The sequence below is a fragment of the Phytophthora infestans genome, genomic scaffold (assembly GCF_000142945.1).
Source record: "Phytophthora infestans T30-4 supercont1.3 genomic scaffold, whole genome shotgun sequence".
NCBI lineage: Eukaryota > Oomycota > Peronosporomycetes > Peronosporales > Peronosporaceae > Phytophthora > Phytophthora infestans.
In genome coordinates, this window is record NW_003303756.1 from 1757745 (window position 1) to 1782196 (window position 24452).

The window sequence follows — 24452 nt, forward strand, 5'->3', positions numbered from 1 at the left end:
TCCACGACGTGGTGGGCTGGCGACTCGAGCGAGTGGGAGGACGCACGAGGCGACTCCAGTCTGGCGTAGTTGCCGTTATCCTGCAGTGAGCGTGAGGGCAAGGACGCCCCACTCTCGTAGCCTGGCATAGCAGTCGGAAAGTATGCGAGTTGAAGTTCTTAGTTGATAAAGTACGGGAGGTTATGTTAACTCCCGTCTGTGGTAGTTGGAGGTGTTGTGAGGCCTAAAGAGCCAATTTGGAAATGATAACGTCGGTTTTTAAAGGGCCTTTGGATGGGCTAAAGATGATGGATGCGGCACTTCAACGCGCAGCCTGCGAAACGCACGTGCGAGATCTCAAAAGGTAGCGTGATGGGCCTTCAATTTGATTGGTTAATCTCTCTAATGACGCGATCTGATTCGCGTTTCGACGGACGAGACCCTCACTCACGCAAGAGGCTTTAATTCGTGCAGCGGAGACCAACGGCCATTGCTAGTCGTCATTTGCGGCGAGCACGCAGCTTGTCGTGCTTGTTGGTCGGTTGGGGTGCGGTAGTTGTACATATTCGTGTAGTCTCGGTCGACATTCTGGAAGGTGTTCTGGAAGAGGACGTGCAAATCTCGAAGATAAGGCGCGGTGCAACGCTTCCGCAGTGTCTGCACATTTTCGAAGCTGGCTAGATAAGATGGGACGTCCGCGCTGGACGAGAATCTCGTCACGAGATAGAGCAACGCCCGCTCGTTGGTGGCGTTAAGGTATGAAGTCGATGGCCAGAGAGCGCTGTTGGTGCGGCGGTTTTACAGACGTGGAGAAGCACAGTCGAACCCATGCATAGAGATCAGCATGCACGACTGGAGAACGCGTGTATGTACATACAGTGTATGCACGAAGTGCATCTTCCGAAACAGAGGTGTCACAGACATGACATGCTGCGACACTATACAGATCTGTACACTGTTCATGTAACATGTACATTAATTTAGCTGTAGTGGTGCTTAAGCAATTGTACATTCCATGCTTGATGGTTGCAGCGTGTTTCTTCTTCTCAATAAAATCTTACAGCTTGTCCAGAAAGCATGCCCAACATTGCGCTATTCATAGGACACTCAACCTTTCTGCACCGGTCTTGATACCGTAACTGCGCTGTCGCCCCAGCTGTTTGTGACAACCAAAAGCACGTTGAAGTGATCCGATCTGTTTAGCCGTCGGTTTCCCACTTGGCTCAAGTATTGAGCGCGATTTGCCTACGCTCTTGAGCAGGGTGCGCAGAGTGCTTTCAATTCATGCGTGCTATCATCGGGAGGTGCAGACATCGAGGAGTTTGGCTTGTGGTTGCACTTTATCTGAGTCAATTTGAGTCAATGTCAGTTGACTCCCATACTACACACAGTAATCGCCGCTGTTTGCACCGGATCAAGATTACCCTCCCCCTTCTATGAATATGCGAAGGTGGAGAAGGAATCCCCGCCACTCCGGCTTGCGCAATGGCTCTCCGAATCGGACCATCGGAGTCCGATGGAGTGTCCATGATGGACAGCTACAGGTATTAATACTCCAGTACTGTCATTGCTATTTATAACGTACACAATGAAACAACGACAAGCACTTCAAACGCCAAACAAACTGGAAGAACACGCAGGCCGGAACAAAATGCGACAAAATTGCAAAAACACCGTTCGAAACGGTGTGCAGCACCCTCAAACGCATAATAGCACCTTCCGGGGAGGGGCGACGCAGCTATGGCGCCAACTAAGGCGAGCGGGTGCGAGGTCGCGTAGCCGCAGCAAACCCGCGCGGGGAGCCCGCGAAGCAGGGCCGCGCGGTATTTGCGGAGGCGGGCCCAGCGCCGAGCTCACCAGCGAGCCGCGCATTGCACTTCCCAGGTGAGAGAATCTATTATTATCCCGGCCACCAAACCTTGGACAAACTTTGGTCCAAAAAAGGTAACCCTTCCCTTCACAAAACCCATAACGATAGTTAGATATAAGGGGTAAAATCGGGCGTAGATTCCGATTTTGAGGTCTATTTTTGCGTATCTGCAACCATTGATCTCCCAATCGGCCGTTTAAAAAAGGCTCTATATCTTGCAGAATTGTTTGCAATTGTGGGCTTGGCACGTACTAACATGCATGCGTATTCATTGGCAGAGCCGGGATAACAGGTGGGGATTTTCAGAACCGGATGGATAAATTCCAAATATTACCGCAATTTGACGATTGTTAGAAAATTATAAACTTGTTAAAAAGAACCCGTCAAAAGAATATCTAGAGTGTAAAGAACATACAACGGGTCACCCGTTCATATTCCTAATCGGCTACAGCTTCATTGTCATCGACGGCGTCATCCTCTTCCGTGTCCTCGTTGCTGCCCTCTGGTTCCGATGCAATTTCGCATTCATCACCTTGCTGCAGATATTTTGTCTCGTATTTCTGTGCGTGTGTGTATGCATTTACCCACGTATCTGACGTGAGCGATGCAAAACCTTCGTAGATTTTACAGCGTAGCTCAGGCATATCTGATGCTGGATTGTGGAGTGGGGTTCGTTTGGCGTTTGTGATAGCTGGCCCCATCCATGTGTATGTTACATGGCCCATACTTGGACGCCAAAATAGCACTCAGATTCGTGAACCACTTCTTAAACTGCTCGATGTTGAAGTTGCCATGATAATCGTCATCGTTCTTACGTTTTAAGTTGGATTGCCACACCTCTTTCGATTCTTTGACCAATTCACCAACTAATCCATTCTTTTCTCGCCGAAGTATACCAGCGGCTATAATGCAAAACCTTTAAAAACAAAAAATTAAATAATTGTTATAAATTCTTAATACAAATAACGTTAAGGTTTTAATTTACAAAAACAAAATAAAACACTCACCGTGGACCTCGACCACTCTTCGTATACCGCAGCTTGTCCTCATCAACCCACGATAAATTGGCGACATGGTGCAGGTTACAAAAAGTCTCGTCGAGATAAACCTCGGGGCGCACTGGAAAATTGCGTCTGTTCAGGTTTAAAACTTTTTTTCTCAAATATTGCGCCCTGAACGCAACATTTGCCGTCGTTTCTGCCATAATATTGCGAGACCTTCCTTTTATAAATCGCATTCCCATCCTCCTAAGCACGCGACGTAGTGAGCGCACTGATACCACAATGTTGTGCTCTTCTTTAAGACGCTGTGCTAACTGTGGTGCTGCAACAGGTTTTCCGCTCTTGTTCATTCTTGACACCGACGAGGCTGTATGCTTTCTCCATGTTTCGGAGGCCTCCCAGATGGTTTTGGACCTTCCATCTGTCATAATTAATTTGTCGACCACTGAAATGATAAATATCAATAATAACTGAAATGATATGAAGTACAGCCTACCGAGGTGAAATTCTTGTCGTGGTGCTGCTCCCAGTGCGCCCATATAGCTGAAATGGTGCCCGTAGCAAAGCCTAAACACTCTTTGACATGATAACGAACTCCTCCTTTCCATAGATGCGGTGCAGAGGCCTTCTTTTGGCGGAGGAACTCGTAGGTCTTCACAACCAAGTACTTCTCAGCAGCAGTCAATTTCTTACCGGCGACCATTTGAAAAGTAGTGAACATTATTAGATGCTGTGAAGTTCTTACGAGAATAAATAGACACCAAGCTATCTATTAAGGGGACACACAACGAAATCGGCTCTACGGTTGCGGAGTTACATTCCTCTAATTTAAGATAAAATATATTACCATTTTTGTCCAAGCCTTTTTGGCCGGGATAATAATCGCGACCGAAGCGAGCCCCAGCCAAGCGAAGCGCGGCTGGTATTAATAACGACCTCTTTACATTAAATAATGCCTTTCCACAGGAGAGCCGGGTAATCCCCCCCGGCTGCTCTTACAAATACCAAGTGAAACAAAGCTTAAGTGTTATCCTGCAAAACAAGGTGTTTTAGATGCGTTGTCACAAAATGCTTCAGCTTTCGCGATTAATCGTAGATGTACTGTACATGTAGACCTCTTTGGCTCGCACTTTGTGTTGAAGACCACTTCATCGCTGCTTTATGTCGCTCTCTTGCTGCAAATCTTTGCGAGTGCAAGCAAAAGTTGGGTGATGCAAACAGTGAATTGACCAAAATACGGCTATTATTAATGAATCAAGTTGCAGCGTAGTACTGTAGCCGTATTTTCAGGTCTTGATACATGTGCTCTGCATTAGATTATCTATACAGTAAGTAATAGAGATACTACGAAGCTACTTTGTACATGTACTTCGAAGTAGTAAACAGCGTGTGCTTTGCTGATCTATAGCGAGTCCTGGTCCAGGATTCCAGGACAGCTCCTGGAGTTATGTCCTGGCCCGCGACACTTTCTGCATAGCCGTACACGTTGAGGTTCTCTGCCTGGTTCGGCATCCACCAACTGAGCTTCGCTCGCGACAGCGCTGGTCGACTCAGATGCTGGGCGCTTGGTTCCTCGACGGGATGTTGAGTCGATATCCTCTTAATTTGTGTTAGCATTTGCTTTTGTTCCTTGAGAAGATGGAACGATCATGGATGGAACACAGACAGGATCAACGCTGATAGCTGAGCTAAGCGGTAATTCCACTGTTTTCCCCTCGAATGTCAATGCGCAGTTCTCCGCAAGATAGCCAGGAGCAAAACGCTCGATGACTGAATCCATTTGGTTGCAGAACAGCAGCACCGCGATAAGATGGCGGCACGGAATCGCATACTGCCCGATGAACGTGCACGTACAGGTGCTAGTCTGCAAGTCCATGTGTCGACGAGCGCTGGAATCCTTTATCCATCTTTCGTCACAAATGCCACAGTTTCCGAGGCTCGACGAACTTTGTACTCGCCAATATGTCTGCATTGTGCGTCGTAGAGGTCTTGAGCCCCGCTCAAGTCCCTTAGCTGACCCAGTGTCCCCGCCGGTGAGTCGGTTGATGAAGTACCAACTGCAGCAGTTAAAACTAGTCCCAACATTACCACCGCTTCCTCCAAGACGCAGATCACTGACCTTCCTGCTCCGCTAATAACTATCTGTTCCTGCTCCAAAGTCTCGCAAAACGTCCGTCTTCGCCATCCTTACATCGCTACTTTCCCAATATTCCCGCAACAACCCAGCTCTCTAAACAAAGTTGTCCAAGATATTTTTCAACAGCAGGCCCACAGGTTGCCGATCCATTCAAGGCGGTTATCGTACTCCACCTCCCTCTCCGAGCCTTGCAACCCCCATACCAGCGCATGGTGATGCTTGTTAAATGACCCAATCTGGGCCAGCTCATGTTCAATAATGTACCTTGTGCAGTAGCGTAGAGTAAGCCCCAGCTCACTTGCCACAGCTATAAGCTCCGCGTCAAGAGTACACAGCACAGGACAGTACTTCAAATCCACGCCGCTGTCTTCCACACAGCGGAAAAACCACCGATAGTTCTCCATCGTCACAACATGCCACTGCAATTGTTACGTTGCGCAAATTGCCGTCTTTGCCAAGGAGGACCATTTGCACTCCTTGGTAGTTCGCTTCACTGTTGTTGCAAGGTGTCACTTCAAACATATAGATTTGATGATTAAAACCCGTCAATTGCGTGAACACAGAGCAGCTCAGAAAAGCTCTGGATAAAGCCCCGTTTTTTACTCTGCGGACCTCGTAAAGGAATCTGGGTTCAAATTGTAAGAACAACGGGATCTTCCGGAACGAGTTACCCGCTTGGTTCAACACTTTCTGCTTCATGACCTGCTTGGCTCGATAGATCGTTCGTAGATTGGTTTTCCCTTGAAGTTGCCGTAACAGTCGTGTAGCTGTACCATCGGGCGTGGCTGCCAGAGCCTTCAGGAAACTCGAGCTCTCCACCAATTGACGTTGAGTGGGCTTAGCAGTCGACGTGCACTCAGGCAAGTGTGTCAGGTCGGAGCTGGACACGTACCAGGTGTGGTCTGTCCTGGAGTTGTGCAGGTAGAGCTGAACGTAGAATGGGCACGCCTGGGTGGAAGCACATACCACGACAGTGTTTGCCTCCGCGTCGAGCAACTTTAACTCGTTTATTGTAGTAAAGCGCGTAGTCTTGGACAGCATAGAGCGCGACCTTGCTGTCTTTGAAGCGCTTGTCCTTAAAGAGCGTCGTCGAAGGTGAGTTGAGCTCAGGATCCATGACTTTTGAGCTTCTTTGTGGCAGAAGGAGAGCATATAGTATAAGGACGAAGTGTGTACAATTTGTAACTTTCGCAATAAACAGTGTCGTGCTGTAGACAGAAAACTATTTTCAAAATTATTTTTTGGACACGCTAGAAGTAACGTACAGTATTAGAATAACATCGAATACTGTAGAACCTCCATCAGTTACGATTTCGATGCCGGGACCTTGCAACCAAGATTATCGATGACAAGATCAAGCGGACTGAAGATTTAAGCCCTACGGCCCTACGGCCCAAGTTCACGAAGCTGTACGCGACGTGACCCGAGCCCGAATGCAACAGATAATGCTACGCGATGCCAAAGGTAAGTACAGAAAACTTCTAACTCCCTTATTTGTGACCACTTTCGAAAGCATTTTTTTGTTGATACGCGGCCCTCCATCGATACGGACACGACAGCGCGTCCCCTAAACACCCCGATCACAGCTGATGAATTCCTCTTCGCGCTTAAACGGCTTACCAATGGCCGAGCATCAAGACCGGACGAGATCCCAGCAGAGCTACTCAAATATGGTGCTGAAGTCCTAGCCCCGAAACTAGCGTCACTTGTTAACGACAGCTTTACAAAGGGTGAGCCTCTCGAGCTCGGTGAAGGCTTTCTACTATGCCTACCCAAACCGAACAAACCCCGAGGGGAATGCTCAAGCCTACGGCCAGTTGCTCTTCTTAACAGCACCCGGCAAGCCATTTCGCTTATCGTACTTGAGCGCATCACTCCAGCAGTCAACAAATTTCTATCTCCACACCAATGTAAATTTCGGAAACATCGAAGCACTGCTGGTGCAATATGGACTCATCGCTGGTTATGCGCCCGAGTACAAAAATACTGTGAACGCATTCACGTTCTCGGTATAGATCTGTCCAGGGCGTTTGATACTATCGACCGACAGAAACTGCTCGACGTTCTTGACAGCTTCCTACCAGAAGATGAAGTCCGGCTGATACGACTACTGTTACACAAGACCACGTTATCTCTTCGATCAGGACACATTACCCTCAAGCCGATTGACAACAATACGGGAACACCCCAAGGCGACTCACCTTCACATGTTTTGTTTGTGATTTACTTAATAGCAGAATTAAGAGAAGTAGCTAACGAGCTCGACGTACCCCACGATCTACAGGAGCAAATGGTTGTATACGCGGACGATGCCGACTTCATCTGCAGAGACCTCACGGCCGTCACAACAATCCTAGAGCAAGCTCCAGGAATCCTCGCCCGCTGTTCCCTCAAGATGAACATATCCAAGACGGAAACCACGTTATTGCAACGCCATATACGGCCATCCGGGGCAAACCGACTTTCTGGAGCTGCCGCAGAAACTTGGCGCTCAACTCGGAAACTTGGTTCTCTACTCGGAGACACTGAAGATCCATCCCGGCGCAAAATCCTTGCTGCGGCTGCACTACGTCGTCTATGGGCCCTTTGGCTCCGTTCACACTACTTGACCGACAAAACACGCATCCGGCTCTACAACTGCTACGTTCTCCCGATTCTGCTTTACAACTGCGGGACAAGGGCGCTGCCCAACTCGGACCTGCACCGCCTGGAACGTTTTCATCGCCGCCAACTCCAAAGCGCTCTCAATATTCGTTACCCGCGCCGCATCTAACGCGGCTCTCTACGAAATCTGCGAGGAACGCCCACTACGACAACGGATCACAGCAGCCCGATGGGGGCTGCTCGGCCACATGCTTCGGCGACAAGACATCCCGGCATATCTCCAGATGAAGGCGTACTTAGCACCTAACGAAGCAGGTAAGTGGCGCGGAAAACTTCGCACCACGCTTCCCGTTATTCTTGATACAGATCTCGCTTCCAGCGGCTCCGAATTCCGCCTAAGGACTGAACAAGACCTCTACAAACTTCAACGGCTCGCTGACCACAGCGGCAATTGGAAGGAACTCTCGACTACAATATGTGACTCTCTACCTATGACTGGAGACTCGACGTATGCGGACACCAATCTATGCCGCCGACTAGCAAAGTTGAGCTTAGCGCAGGTGTAATTTGGCTACGCGAACACGTAATACCTTACCTTATCTTACTGAAGAACTCCACGATATACTGTAATTCAACGCGGTTACTTACAATTAGGGCGTCATAAACGAATTTTATCTCATTGAAGCTGAACATTTATATCAGCCCAGGTGCTAAGCCTCATCACGATCTTAGCGCTCATGACAAGGTGAAATGAAGAGAGAGAGCAGTAGAATTTCTGGAATAGAGCTCTGAAAAGTGTCTTTGATTCTGTAACGGGGTACAATCCAGTGTGCCCCCGGTTACATAAAGAGTGACCCGTCACTCTTGTGGACACCTGGTACACGGTACCAGGTGCTCTCGGAGCCAGTCAGGGCATGACTACTTAGCTCCAATATAGGTAGCCTCTAGTTTGTATAGGACCCAAGCTAAGCTTACCTATAAATACAGCAGTCTTCAATCTACTCTTCTAAGTAGCAAAGCGTTCCCTCTGAGGCCAGGAACACGTGGACTAACGCTCACTCGGGTAGTAAATACCCTCAAGCACTTTCTCTGTGCAAGGTGCTGTGGGACCCCGTCACACTTGGTAGCAGCCGTAGTCAATTCTACACCTTCGCGGGTAGATTGAACTACTTGACTCCTCTGTGCGCTCAACGTTTGAGCCGCGATGGACCGAAATGAGTTTCCTCGCTTGGGCGACTCACAGTACGTGTCTGTTCGGAAGATGGGAGGCATCTTTGGACAAGATGTCCTCCGCAGCTTGGCGGTGGTGACGCCTGTCGACCAACACGAACGCGTGGCTGCGTTTGAGACCTACGAGCTTGGTCTCATCGCTCACGTCCGCGGGAGTTTACCGTGTACCAGGTGCCCACAAGAGTGACGGGTCACTCTTTATGTAGCCTGAGGTACACTGGTTTGTGCCTCATTACATAACTACTGTTCACTGAGAGTTTGTATACTCTCGGAAGCCGACTTCTTCAAGCGCAAGGTGCTGTGTGACCCCGTCACACTCCCAGTCTGCGGTACGACGCCTGGAACGACTCCCTCATTCCCGGGTACTGAACATAGTACTACCGGTATTTCTGTTTTTTTTGCTGGTACTACCCGCACTTCGGCTCTCAAAACAACCACTTTATTCTTTGAAGTGGCTGTTTCGAGAGCTCGGTACTCACTTTTAAGCACAATGTCTAACGTAATAATGTACCAACAACAATACCGTACAGGATGCTGAAGGCTCGGTTTTCTGTAGGGATACAATAGACGAGTGTTTTATATATTGAAGCATTTCGTGCTCGATTTAAGAAATTGTACACGCATACAAATCAGGTAAAGCAGCCTTTATTACATGATTATCACAAAAACACACATATTTTGTGTCGAGCCCAATTAATAAATAAATCTGTCGTACTACTTGTTTTTGTAATAAATTCACTACTGTACCGGTACATGTTTTGGTTTTATAACAAAACAATTTGCTTACTTGTATGACAGATTATTTGGTCGTAGGTTGGTTTGAAAACTAGTGCATGATTAATGAAATTTCACACCGTTGGTAATAACTGGGATTCTACCTAGAGCCGACGGCGTAACATGTCAAGTCAAGTGTGTCCCTATATTTGTAAAGCTAAGCTTTTCCTTTTCTCGTTTGATCCTTTTGTATATATGTATAGCCGGATAATTAGTTGGAACAAATGATAGGCGGACGAAATAGCACAACCATTTACATAAGGCAAAATCGTAAGTGCTGACATCGTGTAGCTCCCTGATCCTCCGAGTTATTGCTGCAAGACCGACAAATTGTAAGCTGGGAATCAAGATTTGACTCAACCAGAATCGTAAACAGCGATGTCGGCTGTCAACAACCGCAATTATTAGACTCTACGAGCGTCTTGTCTCGATGTACTATAAGGTCATTTAAAACCTGCATATTTTAGTGTTATGATTTAATACTGTAATAAATGTTAAAATAGTACTGTAGTGTGGTACATGGTGTTTCAATAGCCATTCATGCTGATAAATTTCTCCTGCCAAACTACCAATAGCTACATTCGGTCTTTGCTCTTGGGACTCGCTCCGTGCAAGAAGTAGCATTCCGTAATCCCATTCGCTAGCATTTACGTTTTTTTTTTAAAATGGTTTAAAAAGCGGAGCTGGCACAAATTTGGTAGCCTATAATTTTTAGGCGCCTCACTGAGTCACTCAGACCTTCGTATTATTAGTGCTCGGCGCCTCTTAGGCGAGTCAGTCCATAGTGTTCGGCGGTTTGTGTCGTGATCGTGTACAAGGCAGTGCTACATTGAACAACGCTTCACCCACTTCTTTTCTAATGCAACTTAGTCGCCATTACTTCAAGTGACATTCCGAGTCAACTGCTTCAGTAAGACCAAAACCTCTTTTGTGAGCCAGCGTAAGATGCATGACATATTTTTTTAACAAAATGAGAACGAAAATATCTTGATTCTAGTATGGTGTGGCAGATACTGGAAAAATCGTACTTAAGTATCCTATGGGGGAATTGTGGCATACCATAGCGGCGACAAAAGTAGCAGATAGCTATACATGCACCTCAATTGCTCAATTATGTAGACTTCTTCTATCTTTAGCACGTGCAGCACCATCTACGAAAAAGGTTGATCCTATTCGCTTAGGAGTATAGGCGAAGCTGCCATATAAAACTGTTACAAAGATTGGTTCCATTCGGTGCCCCAATTATTGTCGCTTTTATTTTGTCGGGTAAAATATCAATAAAAATCATTTATAACCTTTTTTTGGGGACAGCGCGCTGAAAAATTAGCCGGTCTGATTGGATGGAATTACCTGAATAATATCAATTTGTTGACAGGCAGTCTGAGTGTGCGAAGGTTATAGCCACAACTTTCGCAGTGAGCACAAAACTGTGTCAAAGATTGAGATCTATTGTACATTTCAGGTTGTAAGGGGTAGCTCGGTCAGTAGGGGGCTCTATGACTTTGCCTACCTGCATAAATGATTTTTGCACTATGGCTAAAATAAAGTAAACTGATCTGTTTGTCGTTATCAGGTGAAGCTCGTCTCTAAACCAATACATGTATTGTCGACAGCTGTTTAATAACTTTTGTCACCAAGAGCAAAGTCATGGAGTTCGTGTCAGAATTCAACAGCGGTAATTTACAATTCAGTATAATGGGATTAAAAGAAAGAAGACACTACATGTTTAATAGTATCAATCGTGACCCTTGCTCGCTTTGCAGACGATCAAGTACTGGATTATGGTAATTGCGGGAATAACTGGTCTTTGACCGCCAACCTTGAAGACTGCAGTCTGTGGCAGTGACGGTCCTTGATGGCAAAGCTCAGCCCTGATGCTGCACAAGATAAAGATGATAGCCTCGGAGTACAACTCGACAGCTTTCTGAACCTGCTTCATTCGTGCTGCTCGTATTCCTCGTTCACGAACACCGTGTGGCAGATGCAGCGTGCGTCCTCACTCCTATTTGCTCTTTAAACCTTCCAGCATTTGAGTTCATTTGCCAACTCTCCGTGTCTTCGTCAACTAGTGCTTCAAAATGCTGCCTTGTCGTCTTCTTGCCTCACTCGCGGCAGCTTCCTTGGTTGCAATGACCTCCGCGGCCACGGACTTCGGCTACACCACAAACGCCGATAAATACGTTATCAGCACGGGAGCGGGTTTGACCATTTCCATGAGGCAGTCGACGTGCGATATCGTGTCCATTAACTACAACGACAAGGAGCTGCAGTACAAGTCCATGGGTACGCACGTGAACTCGGGTTTGGGCTCGGGGACAACATCGACTATCGAAGCTTTGAATGACGACAAGAAGACGATCCACGTCAACTGCAAGAAGACTGGACTGGAGCAATCCTACTTCTTCCGTCCCAGCGAGAACGTAGTGTACATGGGTACATACCACTCGAAAGACCTGGTGCTGCCGGAACTGCGCTTCCTTGCTCGCTTGGACAAGGCCGTGATGAACCAGGGTATCCTCGAAGCTACTGTCGAGTCTGGTATGACTGCAATTGAGGCCACCGATGTCATGCAAAACGGTGAAGGGATCACCCGTTCGAAATACTACTCGGCTGTACCATTCATTGACGATGCTGTCCACGGTGTCAACAGCACCGCTGCTGGCGTCTACCTGGTGATTTCCGAGCACGGATACGAGACGTCGAGTGGCGGTCCGTTCTTCCGCGACATCAACAACAAACTCGACGTGTCTAACGAGCTCACGTTCTACATGAATTCGGACCACACGCGTATCGAAGAGTACCGCTACGGGTTCCACGGTCCGTACGCGCTTGCGCTCACAAGCGGTGCTGCTCCGTCACCTTCGTCACTTGACTTCTCCTTCTTTCAAGACCAGACTCTGACTGGCTTTGTCCCGGATGCGAAGCGTGGCGAAGTCACCGGTACGATCACAGATGCGAACGGCGTTCTGGAAGACTCGGGCGTTGTTGTAACGTTCTCGAACGCCGACGCTCAGTACTGGACCAGGGTGGCTGCTGGGTCCAAGACGTTCACGTCCCCCAAGATGAAGCCTAGCACCTACAAGGCCACCGTCTACAAGAAGCAGTTGGCTGTCAGCACAGCCTCCGTTACCGTGGCTGAGGGTGAGTCCGCGACGCAGACAATTGACGTGACGTACGAGCTCGTCAAGAGCCCCATCTTTCGTATCGGTGAGTGGGATGGCACTCCCGACGGCTTCCTGAACGCCGACAAGATCCAGAAGATGCACCCGAGCGACTCGCGTATGTCTGCGTGGGGCCCGACCACGTTTGCCGCTGGTACAGACGACAGCAGCAAGTTCCCCTTGCTCAGTTCCGAGCCGCCAACGACAATATCAAAATCACTTTCGACCTGACGGACGCGCAGGCCGCGGAGTCCAGGACGCTCAAGATCGGATTGACTCTCGCCAAGGCCGGTGCGCGCTCCAGAGTCATTGTGAACGACTGGACGGCTGAGCTTCCTGAATCTGTGGGGATCAAGACACGTGGTATCACCCGCGGTGTCACTCTCGGCAACTACAAGCTGTACGACTACGTCATCCCGTCGTCTGCTCTTAAGACGGGGTCGAACACCATCACGCTGTCGATTGCTAGCGGTGCTAGCGACCCGGCCGAGAAATACCTGCTGCGTCGGTTGTCTTCGACGCCCTGGAGCTCGTTTAGACACTCAAAGCTCATAGAGCCCATGTATGTGAAGTTTTGAAATCAAGAATGATGTAGAACTGTTTAATCCTTCTTGTTGGTCTCGATAAGAGCCTCTTCTCTAGCTGCGAAGCATTTGCGCCGCCTTGTTAGGCGCGTTCATACACACGGCACAGATTGCAGCAAGGAGACGCCGTGGGGACACGCACGCGCCGAGGAACGCCGAGACTTGGGCAAACCAGGTATCGTACGCCATCATCTGACCACGGAACATCGCCTGTAGAGCCAGCATCGCACAGTCCTTGGGTGTGCATGCAGTCCCAGGGATGTTCATGTAGATAGCGTCGTCGCAAGCTGCAATGTGTCCAAAGTTCGTATGCACCGGACCCGGACAGAAGCACGTGACGGTGACGCCCGTGCCGCGCAGCTCGTAGTCGAGTCCTTGACTGAAGTTGATAACGAAAGCCTTGGCGCTGCTATACAACACGGCGGATGGCGTCACGACCGAGCCAGCCATCGAGCCGATGTTGAGCACTCTACCAACTCCACGCTCCACCATCGGCGGCACGAACGCGTGTGTAAGCTGCGCCACCGCCGCCATATCCAGCGCCATAATCTGCGTCACCTGCGTCTGCGAAAGACTGACAAAGTCTCTGGTGATGGAGAACCCGGCGCAGTTCACGAGAATGTCGACAACGAGTCCGTTCTTGGCTGCGTGTGCCACTAAAGCGTTAATGCCCGTCTCAGAGGCCAAGTCGCATGCGCAGAACGACACCTTGACCCCAGTATGGGCCTGTTCGATCTCCATCTGCATCCGTTGCAGCACGGACTCTGTTCTCGCTGCTAGTAGAAGGGAATACCGCTTCCCGGCAAGTTGGTATGCCATCTCCTTGCCCAGTCCGGACGACGCTCCTGTGACAAGCGCAACATGCTTGGCTTGAGGCTCGGGCTCTGAAGACGAGAAGTTCCGGCGATGGTAGCGAGTCAACAACACATCGAGAAGAGACAGAATCAGGTACACGAGCACTAGAAGACGTAGCAGACGCCCCACAGACTCTGGTGGAATGATGTATAGAGTCACAAGCAGAGCGAAGACGCCTAACGCTGGCTGCAGCTTGCTGTAGATCGGTCCTTCAGATGCCATGGACAGGCAGTAGTTACGCAATGGCGTAACCTACCGACTAGAGATGATCATACCCCCAGATTTGAACACGCCGATCCCATTATTGGTTTGTGTGGATCACGCCTTGCAGTCCACCCACCCAAGCGTCTTTTGCGTTTCATCTGCTCAGTTGAACATTGACCTGGAGGCAGGCATCGTCTCAGTTGCACGAGGTTTCACGTGAGCCAGTGGGACGTTTCTCGATTATCTGTTGCATTGACACTAGCATCAAACTTGCAGCGCTAGAAACCGCTGCTACTTCAACCAAAGAACTCGCCCGGCCCACCGATCGCTCGGACAAATTTAAACCCGTCCGTATCGGCGAAGCTACTTGCTAATGACGGCGCGTATAGCGGCAATGACGCGGTCGGACGCGTCTAGACTTGATGAATCTCCCGCGGGTATACAGGAACTGGAGCCCGGATGCGATGTGGGCGACGCCGACAGCCTTCTGCTGCACTTGCTCCGCATCATTTCGCTGTATCTGTTCATGTTCCTATCGCAGACGGCGGATGTGGTGACGGACGCAGAACTCGCCGATTTCTTTTCGAATGCTGCCACGTCAGACTTGGTGGATGAACAGACTACAGAACTACAGCGCCGACTACACGCGGCTCTTCTCGAGTGGGTGCCGAGTGAAGTTAAGAATGACGGACTTTTGCAAGAGCAGAAAGCGTTTGTGGTGATTAAAAGGCTGTTCAGACAGCAGCGAACCAAAACTGCTGTCCAATGCCGCGTTCTCGCCGCATTATTAACGTCGTATTTGACACAACTGGAGACGCCATTGGTGCATTGCGAAGCGAGTAGTATGCTGTCTTCGACCTTGGAATATTTGTTAACAAAGGAGAGAGATGCAGCGAGTCAAGAGTCCATCCCTCTATCAATGTTGTACCCGCTGGTGAATGCAGTGGACTTGGTCGGCATCGAACAACGTGAATGTCTCGACGCACTCATGAACGTCTTCCGATGGTTTTCCATGCACGACCAATCTCAAAAGGTAAAGGAGATCGACGAACAATTCTATCCTAATTCCCACAATAATATTTGCGGAGTGCTCGGCAGGTCTTCACCACATTTACCACAAAATATCACCGGAAAATTATCGGACTGTCAGACAACAAGGATGAGCTTGGTATTTGCTTCGTGCAGATGTTGCAGCGCTACTCGGACCACATTTTCCGACGAGATCTTCAGGTACGAGCGTCATCACTTACACTTGAGTATGCAGTCACTAAGTGATGCGTCGTGTAGTTTGAAGATTTGATCCCTACAGTTTTGTACAGCGACACTGAGGACGACGACGCATCGAGCGAGGACGGCACTCGTCTCGCAGTCTTAAACGACAGTGATTTATCAGTCGAGAAAGAGAAGGCAGTTCTCTCTACACGTTCCTCACACACACGCAAGGAACGTAGAGAGGATACGATCAAAACGCCGTGTCGACCGACTGCATTCGACGCCGACCGCTTGTTTATTGGCGTGGAGTGGCAAGACGAAGTCTGCTTCGGTGTCGCTGCAGCCGGCACCCTCGCTGCTGTGTTGTGCGTCTTCTTCACCTGACCAGACACAAACCTGTCCACATTTGAGCTTTAATTCAAAGATTCGTGACAGTCTTCCAACCTCCCAATGTCTTGTCTTGATGTCTAGTAGCAGTACACAATTCAAATAAAAAATCCCCCTGGTCAATGAGCCAGCAAACTAACGCACGGCTTTGTGGTGTTCCGATCACCCCCCGTCGACGCTCTAGCTTCTACAATCGATACGCTCCTCGTGCGAGTTCCCACAAACCTGCAAGCACGGGTGTCGTGGCCTTATAAGCCGATACAACACACTGTTCTGGAGCATCACACGCGACCCCAACACCCGTTGCCACCGTCAGAAGCAGCGACAAAAACGGGAACACGACGTACAGCAACATACTCCGCTGTTTGGTAGCCTGGACGCCTGTCTCTTTGCTCTGTGCCTTACCGTCATTACCGTGCTCTTCAGAGCGGTTAAACAGGTACAGAACGGCCGAGTTAAAGCCGTAAATGACGAGTAGCAACGGAAGACGAACGAGCATGTTCATCCACTCGTCACGCAGATAATACAGCGCGATAGCTCCCAGTACAGGCAGCATAACAGCCACCAAATTCAGCTGCGCCACCGCAAAGAAAAGGACTCCAAGCGCCAGTAAAATCCCCAGAATCTTCATGCCGTACGCTACTTCACAGCCGAAAACCTGAAGCGAACTAGGCGCCCACCAAGACACCATCCACCAGTGTTGTTGCTCGTCTGGCTGACACAGCGGCTTGACGAACGCCACTTCGCGCAGGTTCTCGAAAAACACAACGGCCATGATCACCAGCACCACCAACACGTCGGTTTTCGTGACTGTCCACACGAAACTCGCTCGATCTCGAGCGTTTTGCGCGCGTGTCTCCTTCAACTCGTCCATACGTCGTTGCAGTCGCGCCTCCTCTTCTCGTTGCCGCTGAGCTTCTCGTGTGCGGTCGATCTTTTCAGCGATTAGTCGCTGTTTATTCAGGAACTTCTGCGCCATCCGCTCGCGTTTATCGTGCGCTTTCGCGCGGTCTCGACTGCGACGCTCGTTCATCTTCATGATGTCTCGCTTGCGTAGTTGATCGAACATGCCGCGCAGACTGTGCACCAAGAGCATCATGTTGGAGCGATTGGCTAGAATCTCGCCAGCTTTCAAGATGGCGTCTTCGCGTTTCGCTCCGAGCGCCACGAAGTTGGTTGCCAACGTCTGGACGCTATCGAGTCCCTTGCCTTCGTTACTCACGATAGCAGCGCAGAAGCTGTCGCGTCGGGCATCCTCCAGCATAAACTGCGCACTCTCCACTTCTTCAACGAACGTCATCTCCATCATCTCCGCTTGGTCCACCCAGCGCTCCAAACGCCGCATAGATGCAGCCGTAGCTCCACTACTAGCAGCGGTCGTAGCTCCCAGCTGCTTGGTGCGCTGTATGATCTGGCTATTGCTCGCATTGTCGGCGTTCTCTAATAGTAGCAACTGTTCGTGTTCGGGTTCGTGAGCTGACTGGAAGTACTCGATCGCACGCTGTAGTTCTTGTTGGACTTTTTGCTGTTCCGACTTCTCGTCGTACGCTTTGAGTAGGAAATTGAACTCGTCCTTGTCCTTGAGATTCGCCACACTGCCACTCATCGTCATACTGCCACTCCAGCACCTCGCAAACGCGTCCATCTCGCTAGACGTGGCGTTGGTACTAGCTCCATTCTGTGGCGGAGTTCCAGAGCTCTGACGTAGTGACGCCAATAGCAACAGGAAGACTGGCTTGGGTAGAGGCTCGCTCGAGTTCATTCTCGCTACAATGAGCTCGGATATCTGCTCGGAAAGCTGCTGGACGCGAGCGTTCTCCACGTGTAAATTCTGTAGCCCTTCGTCTTGTGCCTTTAGCCACGAGTTCTCGTCCACGTAGCTCTTCCAACGAGGAGGAACGACAAGCTGCATCATCTCCACTGCCACCTGTTCTCCTCGACACGCAATCTCCTCCACGGCTGTCATCATCTCAGCGAACGTCATTTCTTTCCTTGACGTCGGATGCAGCGGCAGATTCACTAATTCCATCTCGATTTCCCGGAATTCCACGGCTTCCAGCTGTTGTTTAAAGTCTCTCGCATTGCACAGCACCTGCAAGTGTCGAAGTCGCACACACGCGACCTGTTTGATCCTCAGCGATAGAAGATCCGCGGGGAATCGACCTAGCTCCTGTTCCAGCACTTCGGAGTCCTCTTCATTAAATAACCTGCTCAAGGTGCGTCGTTCTCGATACAGTCGCCATAAGAACCAGCCCAGATGCCACACCAGCGCCACACCAAGGCCAAGAACCGTCAGCATCGTCACCACAACTGCCAGTACCGCGGCTTGTTCCTGTGTCGTCAGCTCCGTCTTGTCGTGACTCCACCACCACACAGCGGTACGGTACGACGCGTATCTCTTCAACTTTGCATCTTCCTGTATAGTGACAATGGCTTCCACTGGGTGTTCGAGCGTTTCTTCCTCTATAAGAACATCCGGAAGCTTCTCGACCTGCGCTTCTTTCTCCTCTCTTGGCTCTTCTGCCGTCTCCCACCTGTCTATACGGACATCATCCGCCAATTCGGAGCCTCTAATGTCACGAGCCTCAAAAGCGACTTGTTGCTTCTCTTCAGGGCCGTCCGAGAACGAGAAATCCTCTACGCGGATCTCCACACGTCGATAAGCTGGGAAATAAATTACATACAAACATTAGATCTAATTCTAAATAGCCAGAGCTCAGTGGGCTTACGTACGATGCGAGCGTTCGGCCACAGCGCGCCGAGCGTCGCTGGCACTTAGCAGCAGGAAGGCGACGGTTAACAGTCGCCGTGTGCAGCTCAAAGAGGCGGCGCTGGGTCCCACACGCAGTCGGAGTCTGCTCGAAGGCTGCATCTTGCGTCTCTCGAGCCTCAAGGCGAAGTGTCGAGGGCGCGGCGCCGCGCCTGATTTCATTGGGCTGTTTCCCAGAACCATCCCGCGTCAAAACTCCCCATGAGACCTTTGTGTTGGTTTCAGAATAGACACTAAAGTGAGGGATTTCATTTAATGACTGGTCAAGTTGAAGCAACCGTGGCCGAGCATGTCAAATCCCACATAACGGACACGCAAAGAGCAGCGAAACGGACTTGCTACGAGAGGTTTGTATCGTGGATATGTTACATGGTTTTCCCTACCTACGCACAGCTCGGTCTCCTACGTTCTACTTACGTCCTAATAAAGACTTCTACTACTGCAGACTTGAGTCTTGTCTACGCCGCCTTCTGGGCCGTGGCGCTGTATTTCGCTGCTGTTGGTAGGGGAGCTGTCTTGACGGTGTATGGGCTCTTGATCTCCGGCTGTGGAGAAGGATTCGGGCTTGTCTTGGGCTCAGCAGCTACCATTTTTCCGTGCATGGCATTACCTAGAGAGGTGAACATATCAGCTGTAAATCCCTGCGGCAATTCTTTTGTTAGTTCTTGTAGCTCTTGCAAAACCTCATCCGTCGGGTCTTCGCTGCTGGGAGATCGCCGCTGACGACGTCGAGATGTCTCCTCGTCATGCTGTTCATGGTGCTGCGGTTGCCACGTCATTCTTCGCCTTTGTCGACGGATAATTGTGGCTTGAATACGCAGAAACGACGCATAAATCTCCTGCAGGCGCTCCCACGCTTCCTGAAGACCTGAATCGACGTCCTCTTCGTCTTCCACGTCTTGTTTAATGTCTGCAAGATGCTCCTCCACCTCACTCGCATTAAAGCTGCTGTCTTGTGCTCGAATCTTCTGCAACGTCGCTAGCATCTCCGCCAGCGTCACTTCTTCGTCGTCTTCGTGTTGAGACACTTCCAACGTCGCCACCATTTGCTGCGTGTCTTCTTTCTTTGCGTCTCGCATTTCTCGCTTCAATTTCTCGATCACTAATAGAAACTGCAGATGGCAGAAGCGCACAATGGCCACCTGTTTCCTCCGTCGCACTACCGTCTCCAAACTGTATTTCTCTTCGATCGCTCCATCCGTGTCTGTCTTCAGTGCATTAAACCATCGTATTGGCAGCCTCACAAGCTTCCACGTTACTTGGAGCACGAAAATCACTAGTCGCAACACGCAAATTGCGATTAAAGCCAATACCACGACGTCCTGCCGCGTGAATTCCTCGGTTACTGCGTCTTTCCACCACGACGCAGCGGGTTCTGGATCGTCCTGCTCGCCTCCGATAGCTGAGACCATGCAGAGTGCAACAGCGTATGGGGCATGAGCAAAAAGCACCACGCAGCTCTCTTCCTGAAGCAGTAGAGCTGTCGTACCTTGCATAACGTTGAAAATATCAGCAGTTCTGACGTCTTTGGTCACTACCTCAATTACTGGTCGCTCTCGGGCGCCATCTACAGCCACCGAGTACGCAGAATCAACCCACACACGAGTGTATCACAACGGATAAAAGCCAGTTAGTGAAGCTTTAGACGGCGAGATGAACCCACACGTCTGCACCTTGGAAGGAGAAGTCTTGCTCACGGATCTCCATTCGTTTAGAGGCTGGAGAATGCCAATGAAACGAGACGGAAATAATACAGAGCTAGTCAGTGGATTGAAACGACTCGAAGAAAAGGAGACTTTGACAAGCACCTTTGGCGCTGGGACTGGCGCTGACTAGAGCACGGCGTGTCTGGCTCATGAAGAGCAGCAGCACGTATAGTGACAAACGCACGGATGTGTACGGCCAGAACGGAGTGAGCTGCATTGCGCGACGAGTTATCCGGAGACTTCGGAACGCCATCCGAACAACTTCGACGATGAAGATGGAATCAGATCTGAGCACGGAACGCTCTTCAAAATGACGGAAAAGTCACATTGCACTTGAGCTTACAAAACACAAATGAAAAATCTGAGTCCACATAGTCCATCACATAGCTATTAATAATGGAGACCAGCAAATTGTATATTTTGTACTATAGCAATCCTAGACTAGGATCCACTTCAACTTACGGTACTTGAGTGGTCATTCGAACTCTGACGTCCTTGGCCACGCGCGACGTCGCGTCACTTGGCTGTGTGAATCTACGGGGCTGCTGGGTGCAATAACGGAGCGACGTCGGTCTCCTCCGCCTGCCAAGAACGCGTCGTTGGGCTTAGCAGCGCGTAGTGGCTTATCAGTGTCAAGATCTGCCGAGCACAGCATCGACACTGATGGATGTAGCTCGTCGTAGATCTCTTTGAAAGTATCAAACTCTCGATCCGCCTGATGACGACTCGCAGCATGCAGCGCCGCCTTGGCATCGATCCCCTCAGTCCGAAAACTCTTGTCATTTGGTAACTGAACATGTAGATACCCGAACTCAGTGCAGCGGATGGTAGGGAGATCGCACTTGAGGATATCTAAACGTTGCATGTACTTATGCAATACATCCTCGCGATGTCCGCGTGGGATTGAGGCAGATATCACTCGGATAGCCTCGTGCACTTTCACGAGTGCGTCGGACGCTCGTGTACGCTTCTTTACAGATCGAACGATTGATACGAACCAGACGATGTTGACAAGGGTGAAGAAGCCAATGGGAAAGCCCAACAAACTGTGCTCTTGCCAGCTCTCACGAGACGGGAAGAGTCCTACAAACAACGGGGACAGTGCGTTCTCGATCGCCACCAAACACGCGATGATGAAGCAGAAAAACACGTACTGATCCAGTGTCGTAAAGTACGAGATCTGCGGCGTTAAGGACGCCACCATGTTCTTGAACGTCACAGCTGTCAGCAACAGGGTCAACACGATCTGAGCGCGGTCACCAGTGTCCATAAGCGAGCCATCCGAGAGCGGAGCGTACGAGATAAAGCACAAATACGTGATGATACCAGCTGGAATGGCTACATTCGTCATGTAGTAACCTGGTCGTCGTTCCAACATCATCTCGAATCGAATACTCTTCTTGTCACCTTCAGCGTCGATCTCACCGACGAACACCTTATCGTAATGTACCACATCAAAGACGTTGCCTAACTTGTAGTTGGCGATGGCGAACGTGCCTGCGTCTACCGCTCCCGGTGTGACCCGCAGGGACTTCCTCACCCCCGTCCCCGTAGAGAACGCAAACGTGAGCTTCTGTTGGTCCACAGGGAAACTGCGCAGCGTCATCTCTTCACTAAACGCAGCCACCACTCGACGACTGAATTGCAGGTGACTCAGATACTCCGACGTCGCCGTCACTGGCAACGCTAAACTAGTTGAGTCTGTGAAGTGAACAGGCCCCGCTAGTGACAGACTGGACGTCATCTCGCGCTCTTCTTGCATCGAGTTGACGTTCGTGAACTCAAACTGGTTCTCATCGAACGCGAGAATGTCCATGAGCTCACGTAGTACTGAGTCTTCTCGGATTGTGGTGATGATAGCCGGCATCGTAACTTCCCACGTCACATCAGCTGTGAACGTTTGGCCCACCGTGTCCACAGAGGTAATAGCATTCACTTCGATTTCAACCTCTAGCGGCGAAAAACCAGCCATTAAATGGGCCGTCAATGGGCCCGGGTGGCTACTGCCAGCACTGTCCGCAACATTCGGAGGCATGACGTCACGAAGGAACCAATGAGGCTTGTGCCCCCACTTGCCGAGCTGCATCTTCCACGGGAACAAAGTTGGTGGCAAGTCGTCAGCTTTAGCGGTTGCCAATGCTGAGCTGTTCACCTTGGCTGGATCAGTGGAAAGGCTTGCGATCTCAACCTTTTTGGCGAGTTCCTCCACCTCCACGTGGTTCATCTCGGTCTTGCGCCACGACATGCAGTGCACCTTGCGGTTGTTGTCACTGAGGCCCATGATCTTCCAGATGCCACCTACAGGCCACGTCAGCGTCATAAACTCCGCATTAGCAAGATGTGGCCCCGGTAGCGGGTGCTCTAGCTCGAGGTGAAGATGATACTGGACGCGGTCGGTGTTGATATCGATGGCGACGTGAGCTTGTCTTGAGCACGATACTGGACCACGTTTGCGTTTCCTCTATGGTGGCTGTGGTGACCTCATGTAGACTAATCTTGGTCTTCATCGTGCCGTGCTACTTAACTTTCGAGTCGGCAAATGCAAGAGTGCTGTCGAATGATATGAGATATCATTGCGTACTTGTTGTTTTTGACCAGCATGTAGGGGTGACACACCTCTTTCAAACTTCATTATTTTGGGTTCAAACTTATGCTGTAAGAGAGAAAAGGGGTTCGCAAGGGCGGATGACATTGTTACCTACGATTAATCAAGTGAGACATCGCTTACCCACGAGCGGGAGTTGGAACTGCCGCTTACAAATGCACGAACGACGACGTTAAAGCTGGTTAATTCATGGATCCGAAACATGTACACGAGCAGTGATTCCATCCTTATCCAAACTTGCATTGGCTGGAATTGGTAAGTGGGCAAGTCTAAGTCATACGATGATACACAGCCAGGCTGCTCGATCTCTTCAGGGTACTCACTGCTAGAGCTGTTAGCGTTTAGGGGTCTAAACTCGCAAAACTTTAAAAACCTTAACTCAGAGAAAAGTTTGCAAATAAACTGTAAACTCTGTTTACTAAGCAAAACTTTGTCCAGAGCGCTTGAAGTTGTACCAGACAAAACCCTGAGGAATAATCTTATGATTTATGTAGTCCATCAGTCTCCAATTCGCTTCACACACCAATGTCTTCCCATGCCCCTGGCAAGCGTGACCATCACGCTCAAACTCCTGATGTCATCCACGAGCGATTAAACGCTGTGTCGGAGCTGCATGCTAGTGGTGGTCGTGCCCCCAGCAGATCTGGCCAGATGACGCCATCGACACCTGCCCAAACACCAGCCAATCGCCAGCCTAACAGCTCAAGGACCAGACAGCTATCGTCTCGTCAGCGGAAGCAGCCACGGCATTATAGTCCCTCGCCACAGGCACCTTCAACGGGTCAGCGCGAGCAACGGAGAACCAGTCAGTCGAGCACGAAGAAACGTCGGTGTGGCAACTTGGAGACCTCCCACATGCCGTTGCACGTGCTCTCGCAGTCAAGCGGATACAGAAACTTGTTGGCGTATTGGGTGTAGTGTACGTTGCCATTGGGGTTGTGCGGATGGATGCAGCTCACAGAGTCTATAGGCATCGAGTCAATGGCGCACTCTTCGAACACTTTATCGACGCGAGTGTAGCTGTCATTCACTTCCTGGAGATACACTTCATACAACATGTACGTGGCATCAGTCGTAGCCACTTGATGTCGTCGAATCGATCCACAGTATCTGTACATAGCTGAAGAGTGTTCAAGGAGCTCGGACATTCGCGTAGTCCGATCCCCATGTTCTCGATGTATGTATTTTGCGAGTTGACGATCTGTAGAAGTCGCTTGTGCTCTGCTTCCACTCGGAGCCGTTGCTCGCGTTGCTGAGCCGCGACTTGCTTCCAGAAGGATTCTGAGAGCACCACGTCCGTCCGCGCTGTAGTCTGCGTCTTTTTTTTCGCAGCGATAAGCTCTCGTAGCTGCAGTGAGAGCTCACCCACCTTT

At 50.1% G+C, this 24452-nt stretch overlaps 8 protein-coding genes across 8 annotated transcripts; 2 read left to right on the forward strand and 6 right to left on the reverse strand.

Annotated features, from left to right (window-relative positions):
• Positions 1 to 2485: 2485 nt before the first annotated feature.
• PITG_02365 (uncharacterized protein) lies at positions 2486 to 3092 on the reverse strand (the record flags this gene model as incomplete). The annotated part of the gene is made up of 3 exons (XM_002907261.1): positions 2486 to 2688; positions 2746 to 2765; positions 2857 to 3092. 3 exons carry the CDS (start codon positions 3090 to 3092, stop codon positions 2486 to 2488), a joined length of 459 nt encoding a protein of 152 aa, XP_002907307.1.
• A 1428-nt stretch (positions 3093 to 4520) lies between these two features.
• Positions 4521 to 6104, reverse strand: PITG_02367 (uncharacterized protein; the record flags this gene model as incomplete). The annotated part of the gene is made up of 8 exons (XM_002907262.1): positions 4521 to 4538; positions 4622 to 4714; positions 4768 to 4849; positions 4970 to 5026; positions 5123 to 5385; positions 5453 to 5591; positions 5652 to 5894; positions 5950 to 6104. The coding sequence occupies 8 exons, from the start codon at positions 6102 to 6104 to the stop codon at positions 4521 to 4523; spliced, it is 1050 nt and encodes a 349-aa protein (XP_002907308.1).
• A 5569-nt stretch (positions 6105 to 11673) lies between these two features.
• PITG_02368 (polysaccharide lyase, putative) lies at positions 11674 to 13294 on the forward strand (the record flags this gene model as incomplete). Its single annotated transcript, XM_002907263.1, has 4 exons — positions 11674 to 12910; positions 12952 to 13061; positions 13113 to 13166; positions 13235 to 13294. 4 exons carry the CDS (start codon positions 11674 to 11676, stop codon positions 13292 to 13294), a joined length of 1461 nt encoding a protein of 486 aa, XP_002907309.1.
• Positions 13295 to 13394: 100 nt separating this feature from the next.
• PITG_02369 (3-ketoacyl-CoA reductase, putative) lies at positions 13395 to 14417 on the reverse strand (the record flags this gene model as incomplete). The annotated part of the gene is made up of 2 exons (XM_002907264.1): positions 13395 to 14327; positions 14370 to 14417. 2 exons carry the CDS (start codon positions 14415 to 14417, stop codon positions 13395 to 13397), a joined length of 981 nt encoding a protein of 326 aa, XP_002907310.1.
• Positions 14418 to 14925: 508 nt separating this feature from the next.
• Positions 14926 to 15699, forward strand: PITG_02370 (uncharacterized protein; the record flags this gene model as incomplete). Its single annotated transcript, XM_002907265.1, has 3 exons — positions 14926 to 15432; positions 15550 to 15629; positions 15672 to 15699. The coding sequence occupies 3 exons, from the start codon at positions 14926 to 14928 to the stop codon at positions 15697 to 15699; spliced, it is 615 nt and encodes a 204-aa protein (XP_002907311.1).
• Positions 15700 to 16185: 486 nt separating this feature from the next.
• Positions 16186 to 18297, reverse strand: PITG_02371 (uncharacterized protein; the record flags this gene model as incomplete). The annotated part of the gene is made up of 2 exons (XM_002907266.1): positions 16186 to 16354; positions 16436 to 18297. The coding sequence occupies 2 exons, from the start codon at positions 18295 to 18297 to the stop codon at positions 16186 to 16188; spliced, it is 2031 nt and encodes a 676-aa protein (XP_002907312.1).
• An 819-nt stretch (positions 18298 to 19116) lies between these two features.
• Positions 19117 to 20475, reverse strand: PITG_02372 (uncharacterized protein; the record flags this gene model as incomplete). Its single annotated transcript, XM_002907267.1, has 1 exon — positions 19117 to 20475. One exon carries the CDS (start codon positions 20262 to 20264, stop codon positions 19227 to 19229), a length of 1038 nt encoding a protein of 345 aa, XP_002907313.1.
• A 474-nt stretch (positions 20476 to 20949) lies between these two features.
• PITG_02373 (uncharacterized protein) lies at positions 20950 to 22981 on the reverse strand (the record flags this gene model as incomplete). The annotated part of the gene is made up of 3 exons (XM_002907268.1): positions 20950 to 22560; positions 22663 to 22895; positions 22966 to 22981. 3 exons carry the CDS (start codon positions 22979 to 22981, stop codon positions 20950 to 20952), a joined length of 1860 nt encoding a protein of 619 aa, XP_002907314.1.
• Positions 22982 to 24452: the final 1471 nt, after the last annotated feature.